Raw genomic sequence first — 9,523 nt, 5'->3', positions numbered from 1 at the left:
GCAACAGGCCTTAAAGACAGCTGCTAGACTCCAAATCTATGAGAAATGCCAGGAGATGATCCTTCAGAGGTAGCTCAGTTAGCTGTTGTAGTAAATCCTATGGTACACCAATAGAAAGGAAACTGATCAGACGTACGTGTAGTATCAGAGATGTTGATGCAGAAGTTATGATTTCTAAAGTATTTCTCTTTACTGTATTTATACATTCACACCGTATTAGCAGTAGAAGTAAAATTTGAAGAAAATGCCCAAAATCTGAAAAAGATACAACATCAAATGTTTGAATATGTGCGGGGAAAGAATAGGTGCAGGAAATTATATACAAACTATATAGCATAAAAATATTAAATCTCAGAAACAACATTAATTATAGGCAATAGTCTGTTTTATGTGACAAGACTTGCAACCATTTACTGGTGACTTCAAAAATATGAAAGCAACTTTGTATGGCGCTATAAATTTCATCTCGGTCAAGCTTTCAGTAAGGAGTTCCCTGCATAAGAGGGAGAAACCTGCAGTCTGGACCACAGGCAGGAAGAAGCATTCAACTGGGAAACTATTACAAACGCCACTTCATTTAGGTTCAAGTGTCTTTGAGCTATTTTGCTCTGTAAATAAGGAGATAAGAAATCAGTTGATAAGGGCAGATGTTACCGAAAATATTTTACCCAGACTTCCCCAGTGAAAAATCCCAAGGGACGGTTTGGTTAAAGTCCCACAGAGGGACTTGGGCTAATTCCCTTTGGCTTTATTGAAAATTCTACTACTTTGCCACATCTTTTAATTTTAAATTGCACCCAGGTTTTCATTTCATTTACTTTTCCCTTCCTGCCTCCCCAGCCTTAGATAATGGAGAGGGAACACTTCCTGTTCTCTCTCCATAATTTTAAATCAAGGCTAAGTAAAATCAACTAAAGGACATTGCCTGATTTGAGCTGCAGGAACTGAAGGAAGCATTTGTTTAAAAATGTGCCCCTGGAATTAAGAGTTAGTGCTGGTTTTAGATTTAAAAACAATAATAATAAAGAAAATAGTGATTTATTTATTCTGCTTGGATGACTGCATTTGTTGTGGGTGCAGGAAAGGAATGGAATCAAACAGGAATTCTAGGATTTCTTAACTTGCCCCTTCAGTAAATAAGGCGAGAGTTTTATGCTTGCTTGAAAATTTTATTGACAGAACTGTTTGTTTGGTCCCAACACACAAAACAGCACTTGAGCCACAAAAGAAAAAAAAGTGTCCAAACAAAGTAAACAGCTAAGAAAAACAATTTTCTTTCCTTCCCTTTCCTCCCTTTCTCCCACCCCCACCTCTATGAGATAGTGCATAAACTGAGGACTTCAGTGACTTTTTAAAACAGACAGGAATCTATATTTGTATATTTAATTTGAAAATTAAAGAGTTTCATGGTCCTAATTCTTTTGAATCAGCAAGTCACATCATTCATTTAACCTTTTGGATAAGAAAAATATATATTGCAATTCAATTGGCTATTTTCTCAGACTATGAACACAACTTCTCAAAAGTTTTATTCCATTACTCTCAAACAGCAATTTAAATCAGAATTACACATGAATCCAGAAAAAAAATGTGATCTCCATAAATGGCATAACCACCACATTCACAAACAAATAGTGCAGAATCATACTCCAATTTTTCCTCCATAGCATCAAGAATCTGGTTCCACTTAGTACTTTGGATGACTTGTAATTGCATCTTGCAAAATAAATTTTACAGGTTTGTTTTGTACTTGCTACTGAAACAGAGATCAAAATGATCAGTGTTAACCTTAAGAAAGCTGTGCAAGGTAACAGCAGATGTTCTCACATTCAATTCCTGAAATCATTAAAAGCATTCTAAAAAAAGGCTATATTTTGCTTTCAATAACACTACATCTGTAGAGGTTTAAGTACGGACTCAAATACTGTGCCAAAATGCTCAGAAAAACTTCCAAGTGTTTCTCTGCATTCACAATGGCTATACATTTAGTATTGGTAATATGTGGCTATATTTAAAAGATTTTTAACAAAATCTGACTTGTAAAATTCTGTTTATAGCCATTATTTAGTGGCATTTTCAATTGCTGGCTATGAAACTGGAGCCACTTGCCATCTCTACAAGTTACAAATAACACATCTCAAAAACAGAAGCCATTCAACCAGTGGTAAACCTTTGCACTTAGGTTCTTTCAAATGTATTCTTTCCTGGCAAATACAATCCATTGTAAATGCCAAGGTTACCCAAAATGGGTATAAAGCCTCCCTTCACTGGGCATTTCAGCTAACTAGAAATAAAAGGTCATCCCACTGGCTTACCTCCTTTGCAATGGCTGGACATTCCAAAAGCCCACACAAAATACCACAAAAAAAACAGGGGAGAAAAACAAAATGCTTCCAACACTAGGAGTAAGTTTTTGAATAAAAACAGACACAGTTAAAAAACGGCGCAACAGAGTAAGCTTCCCATTTATCAACATGCTTAAAAAAATAGAAAAACAAGGTTAAGCAGAACAACCTTGGCAATTCCACAGCTAGAGCTTTCCTTGCAAGTGGAAATAGCATCAATCATTCCATCTTAAAGCACTTTATATCACCTCTATGATCCATAATTTATGCATTAAATGCATATTTTAGAAATATTGGAATCTTACTAGTAACTTCATTTCTGGACACAATAAAAGTGTGTCTTTATTCTACCTTAAACTTATGACACCAAGACAATCTTTTCTTTCCTTAACCTAATTCCTGTCAAACCAGAATTAAACATAAAAGGGAAGCTTAAAACATCCTCAACTTCCTAGAAAGCTCCTAAACAGAAGGAAAGTTACTGAAAACATTTAAAACAAATCTTCCAAAAAATCCATATAACCTTCTACAGACATCTTTACATGAAAGGTTTCACAATGCAATTACAAGTCACCAAGTTGCGAATAACAAATTTCCCTGCCTTAGTACAATCAATAACTGCTCACTCATTCCAGTCCAGCAAGTTATATTTGTTCAATGGTCTTCTGAAAGACAGATCATGCATTTTATTAATACTGTCTGAAAAAATACCAGTAAGCAACATCCTATAGAATATAATATATGCTACATGTAGGATTACACCACCGAGGCTTAAAGAAAATAAAATCCATTCCATTCTAGTTGCGTTTCTATTTTGTTTTACTGAACACCACCAGTTTATGAAAAAAACTGTAAAATTTTAAGAATAATTTAATGAATGCTGGAAATATTTTTTTCAAAATAATAAAAAAGTCTGCCCTGCTGACAGCTGTGTTCAGTGTAAAAGAAACAAAATCTTTACAGAATGCATCTAAATACAAAGTAAGTGACTCTTCTAGTCCTCCTCATTAAAATACGTAAGGGCTAGCAGTTAGCTTTATTTTGTGCAGAGTCCAACAGCATTTGTCTTTCACACTAGAGGAAAATTTAAAGCTTGGTTACAGGTGCAAGTGAAAAATTTGCTGCCAATTTTACTTTATTTTTGTGTTGTTTTTTGGCTGGGCTGTCCATTGCTTCCTTGCTTAGTTGGGTTTCAGAAGACTGACTGGGAGGCACTGAAGTATTCTCTGTGGCTGTCGGTACCACAGAGCCCTGGGGCAATTCTTGCGCTATTGTGGTGGTGATGATCCTCTGTTTTTCTTCTTCAGTTAAAATCATAATTTCTAAAAACAAACAAATCATCTGAATTATTTATAGATATTTTGCTTTCAAAAAAAAGTTTACAGGACCCACAATAAAAGAACTAGATGATGTCTGTGAGAGTGCAGGACTAGAACTTGGTTCTAGAAACTAGGATAATTTGTTTCAGTGCTCAACTGCTTTTGATACATTTGGCTTTGGCATCTAATATTAGCTTACTGTGTTGGTCTAGCTCTCGTCTCGCACATTAAAGCTTTTTAATACTCTGAAGAACTGTAATGTTCCTTCAGTTATCATTTCACAAGGTTTGAGAAAACTGTTGCCACTATAAAAGGCAACTGGCATTTTAGAACAGAATCGAAGTAGTCCCTATGAATTTAGCACGCAAGAACGCTTTCATACTTTCAGAAGGATGACTCTTGTATAAAAGTATAACGAATATGAAGCAACACCCCTTCTACAACTTGTCCTCATCCATCCAGGAGAACTTACTTGATGTGTCATTTCAAATTATGGTTATTAGAAGCCCAGTTTGACTATGTGGGCAAGTATCTTGAAGCTATTAACGTACCAGAGAGAGGTGGGGGATGCTCTTCAAACTGAATGAGGTCAGCAGACTCAAGAATCACTGGATCAGGTCTCAGTTGTGGAGAAGGTAAACATGAAGGAACTGGCTCACACAAGAGGTCAATAGGGGACGTATGTGTGAGGCAAAGAAGTTCTTGCTCAGTTTGATTAATAACTGCAGAAACAGGAGGAAGATCTTTTAAAATCTCCCCAACTTCAAATACATTTCCAATTTTAAATATTTAGAAACAAGTCTACAGTACTTGGTCATAATTGGTAAGTGTCAACAATGCAGCCAAATTGACAAGGATTTAGGGATTAAACCCGAGATGAAATTGTGAATATTCAATTCATGCAAGAATTACTTTGCCTGGTCAAAAAAATTTAAACTAACCAGGGTAGAGCTAAGGAATAAAAGGGACAAAAACCAAAATGTATTCACCTGCCTTTGGAGAAAGAGCTCTGAGAGCTTTAAGAGTTAAATGTCTATAATAATTTCATCATTTAAAAGAACCTCCAAGTCATACAACTTTCTCCATTCTGCTTGGCTTTCAGCATATTTCCCAAACACTGAATAATTATATTATATAAATTCACTTAGCGTTACCATTGGTAGGTGTTCCTAGTTTTAGTTCCATTGATGCAGAGGATCCTGGAATCTCCACATGTTCATTATGATCAGCAAGTTGATTTCCATGATCATCCACATAATCAGCAGGGGAAAAACTGGGTGAGCTAAAACGAGCTGCAAAAAATCAAGTTTATTTGCCTGAGATCATCTCTTATAAAAGCCAATTTACCATTAGCATAATAATTACTTTATATAAATAATTTTTTTTAAAAATAAATCAAATTTTCTTACTTTTCATGTCATTCTTTAGTACTACAATTCTCTTATGACCATGTCCTTTTATCCAGACCACCTATTAGAGACAAAAGTAAAATTAAACAAGAGCATGTCCATTAAATCTCAATATCTCCTCCCTCCTTTTCACTCATTTTAGCTTGGACAACATTTCTAAAGAAAAGCAAATCAACTTACACAGCTACTCACACTAAAATAAAGTTTTGGCTTGACAAACGGGGAAAAAAATGCTAGACAGCTAGATAGGATGTATGATGCCACATTTTCAAAACCAATTAAAAAGTAGTTTAAAAAACCCCCAACTCTCCAAAAAGAAAAAGATGGGTTTATCTGAAGAAAGCTTAGAGCCATGAACTGAGCCAAAGACTTAAATGCGCAAATAAGTAGTATGTCTAGGTGTACACTTTGAAACTATTCTAGCAGATCATGCTAGATCCACCCCCTGACCTATCTGAAAGTGACATGTGTTAGGGAAGTTTAAGTCCAGCACATGTGCAGTGAATGAAGTTTATGAAGGTTCAGGAACCAGTGAACTTGCCACCTCTAGGACATACTGACCTACTTACATATATTAAGCATGTTATTCTTGGTGACAGAAATTTTGGCACCAAAAAGGTGATCAACATCTTCTGAAGCAAGATGGACAACAATTGGCTTAAAGTGTGAAGATTGATTAGTTTGACATATGCACTAGTTGGATGAGCAGTTGAGCGACGTGCCCTAGAGATACGATTAGACCATGAATGTGATGAGATTTTGAGATATAAAAGGGCCTGAGCTTGTGTCCATGTCCGTGCCCATGTTACGTGACCTTTTGCTGTGCGTGATTCGAGTGTGAGAGTCTGGTGCGAGTTCCTGAGTCTAGTGATTTTGAGAATGAGAGAGATTAAGGGTGTTTTTTTGTGTGCGAGTGTCTGTGGAACGCTTGGAGTTGTGTTTAGCCTGGGTGGAACAAGGCTCCCCAGCGATCACTTTGGGATTTGCCCATTGAGCAACACCTGTATGATAAAGTATCACCTGCTCCTTTTGTAAAAGGAGAAAAAATATCCTGGAGATGTGAAAAGTCTTCTGGGGAGGTGGGGGGAATCCTCACATTTCTCAATTAAAGGCCAGGGCCTGAGAGCAAGTAACAGCTAAGCTCTCTGTGTACGTGTGTGTAAGTTGCAACGTTGTTTGGAGTACACAAACTGAAGTCTGCATACTGTTCTTTGTTTTCTTACTCACCACTGTATTATAATTTTTGTATATGATTGTTATTGTTGTGGTTGTCTGTTAATATTAATATATTCATGTGGTTTCCAGTTAAGTAACGATTCTGTTTATTTGTACTAGCAGTGGGATAGAGCTGTGCTGTAAGCAAACACCCTACTTAGAATCACCCGCCACCTTAAAAATCCTTTCCCTGGGCTGAATTCTAAGGGCACTTACACACATGCGGCAAGTCAGCTCCGACGCGCTGGAAATCCAGTGCATCTAAGCAGTCTTAAGTAATTGAGTCTGTTGGAGCATGTAAATTGACACCCCTGGTGCCAAGTCAGCCCCAGGTGTATAAGTGGCACAGTGCGTGTAGTGGTGAGAAAATGGTGAGCGGTGCACTGAACTAAAACACATTTAATGTGCACCGCTGCCATTTTCAGTGCTGACGTGCGTTGTGCCACTTATACACCTGTACCAGATGCAGCGCCGGGCGCTTTTAAATAGCACGGGTCGCTAATTAAAAGTGCCTGGCGCTGCATCAGGAGCACATGTAAAAGTGCCCTAGGGAGAGTAACGCCCTCATCTGCTTAATTAAGAGTTCAGCACTTAACAGTAGGACAGAACTTCTACTGTTTTGATGAAAAGCTTTAAAAAGCTATTCTAAGCCAATCAAATCTCAACAATGTGAAAATTCTTCACACCTGTGGAATTGCTCCCAAGAGTTCTTCTAGACTATTATAGCCATATGCCTTAGGCTGCAATACTTCTCCTGTATATTTACTATAGGCTGTGGGAAACTCATGAAGGAAGATCTGCTGATAATGATAGGTATGAAGCAAGGACCTTACATTCTTTGCAAACGTATATAGATAAGTAAGTTTCACGTATTCGTCTTCTGCATCATCAGTAAAAACCTGCGTAAAAGAAAAATAAAAAGTGTACAAACTTTTTAGTCGCAAAAATAGTTTCTGACAGTACAAGAGGTAGTACACACTATAAATCACAACTAAAGGCAAACAAAATAAAATCAAACTAAATCAATTTCTATACCTCAACTAAATAAGGCAGACTCTTCAGCAGTTCAGTCAAAGTCATAAATCCATATTCACATGGATTAAGGGGAGTACTGTGGATAGTTTCATAACGCCTTTTAAGCTGGTCAACAGAAAGAAAAGAGGTGCCATCCCAAGACATCAGCAACACCAACAGTTGTGCAGTCAGAGTCCGAAGAGACTTTCTATTTATCAGCTGAATCTGTTTGCCAGATTCCATGTCACCAACCTGGAAAAAAAAAAAAGATGTATAAAAAAAAAGGTTAATACAAATCTGGGTTTAGTTTAAATAATTTATATTTAAAGATGGCCTAGTAAAAGACAAGAGGCAAAAACCAAATCAAAAACAGGATTTTACATCATCTAACCTGGAACTTAATAAACTTTCTACTGTACAAGAAAAAAATGTTGACCTCAGATTAAAAATGCTACAGCAGATTTGTTTTGATGATTTAAAGCAATTTATAAAGCTACATAAAACTCAATCACAAAGATAGGGAAGCACCAATTCACTAACTACAACAGCTAAAGGAATGTCAAAAATGGGCAGAAATAATGTTTACTATTGCAATTTATGGATGCAAAGGGAATTTAACATACAGTTTGGATACCATAAACAGCTTTAATATTAAGAGTGGTTGAAAAAAGGATTGCCAGTTCTGTGGGTCTACAGAAACACACACCTCATACTTGCTGTTTGCTAAATAAGCATGACTTTTCTCAAGTGTAAGAGGTGAGCAAGAATGTGTCACAATTTTGTCTGAAAGCTGCTTTTAAAAAGCTTTTGAAATTAATTGAAAAGTCTGCTTTTGGACAGAACCTTACCTTAACAGTACTAATACTGGAAACAAAGGTCATGTCTACATGTGAAAAGATGTGCATCTACACATCTTTGCACATGTAGATGTATGTGCAATACTCTGGGTATAAACCCACTACGGGCAAGCATCTCTAGAGTAAACCCACTATGGGTAAACCCACATGTGCAGGGATGTGGAAGCAGACATGCTTGCTCATGGTGACTATGGGACCCGGGCTGGAAGATAAGAACCTCCCAGCTCCTGCTCCCTGATCATGATGTGGGGGCTGGGAGCTCCCTGTTACCAAGACAGGTGGACATTGTCCTTACTTGGGCTCTGGTGGCAGAGCCTGCCCCAGCAGCAAGCAGCAAATCTCCCACCCCGGTGAGCACATTTGCTCCTGGTCAGCCACCTACACGTGCCGTACTGCACAGAAGTAATTGGGAATAAAATTTGCTGCTTGTTTGCATGTTGCTTGTTGCTACAGGTAGCAAATTCACTTATGATTAGAGCAAATTACTGGTGATGCTTACTGTGCAATATTTACCTTTAATCTCAAGTCAAGCATCTCGTGTACATGAGCCCAGAGGGTACAAAAACACATAAAACATTTCAAAGGGCCAGCTGGATATATGTACATGCCCTTTAAAAACATTCTAAGGCCACTGAAACAGTCCAACACAGCATTTCTTGAAACAACTACTATTTTGGAAACTCTACTCATGCTGAAATCAAGTTCTCCATTCCCAATCCTCTCCACCTCTTTGCTCCAAGGAGAGGTTTAGGACAGTAGGGAACCCCCTACTGCTACTTCCATCCCTGCTCTGCTTTCCCTCCACTCTCCCTTCAGGGAGATGAGAGCAGAGTTGCAGGTTGCCGCAGTCGGCTCTAGCACCCCCACGCTCAGCCAATAATCTGTGCTACTCATGTGCCCAAAATGTTTCATTTCACTTGAAAAGATTTTGATTGTCAAGTCTGCACATACACACATGTCCACCCACCTACCCTCCCACTGGAAAACTTGACATATCTTCCTGCCTTAACATGACATTTATGCTCTTTTTAAAAGAAGGGCACGCCAAAAATATTTACCTTTACAACATGGCAAAGTTTTTGCATTAAAGCTGGAACTGAGCTGACATCATAGTCATGAAGACGCAATGCATAACCAAATGTTTTACTGTATTCTGTAAGTAAATCAGTCATCATAAGGCAGTTATCTTTCTGGGACCGCAGCAGTTTAACCAACTGGGCTGCAAGAGCTTTGACTTGTTCCACCTCTGTGAGTGTAAGAATTTTTTCCTCTCCACATTCTAATACCTAAAAGAAAATATACTTTTAAAAAATAATTAAAAAAAAAACTGAACAAAAACTCCAAGCTGTAATTAGTAGTAATAA

General features: G+C 37.6%; 1 protein-coding gene across 7 annotated transcripts in view; it reads right to left on the bottom strand.

The window, feature by feature from the left end:
* Positions 1–3,349: 3,349 nt before the first annotated feature.
* The window catches only part of MARF1 (meiosis regulator and mRNA stability factor 1), a 34,501-nt gene continuing 28,327 nt past the window's right edge, over positions 3,350–9,523 (bottom strand). For 4 of the 7 annotated variants that reach the window (XM_006025586.3, XM_014520801.2, XM_025206433.1 and 1 more), the window contains 7 exons: positions 9,218–9,445; positions 7,324–7,554; positions 6,975–7,187; positions 5,074–5,134; positions 4,819–4,956; positions 4,216–4,386; positions 3,432–3,667 (listed from right to left, as the gene is read on the bottom strand). In XM_006025586.3, the coding sequence (XP_006025648.1) occupies positions 3,432–3,667; positions 4,216–4,386; positions 4,819–4,956; positions 5,074–5,134; positions 6,975–7,187; positions 7,324–7,554; positions 9,218–9,445 (1,278 nt within the window). Of the gene's footprint in view, positions 3,668–4,215; positions 4,387–4,818; positions 4,957–5,073; positions 5,135–6,974; positions 7,188–7,323; positions 7,555–9,217; positions 9,446–9,523 lie in introns of all 7 variants that reach the window. The other 3 variants (XM_025206435.1, XM_025206434.1, XM_025206436.1) reach the window with 3 other exon arrangements.

Source organism: Alligator sinensis, unplaced genomic scaffold (assembly GCF_000455745.1).
Source record: "Alligator sinensis unplaced genomic scaffold, ASM45574v1 scaffold927_1, whole genome shotgun sequence".
NCBI classification, from domain to species: domain Eukaryota; kingdom Metazoa; phylum Chordata; order Crocodylia; family Alligatoridae; genus Alligator; species Alligator sinensis.
Note: the sequence above shows the minus strand (reverse complement) of the source record. Positions and strands in the feature narration are given on the sequence as shown.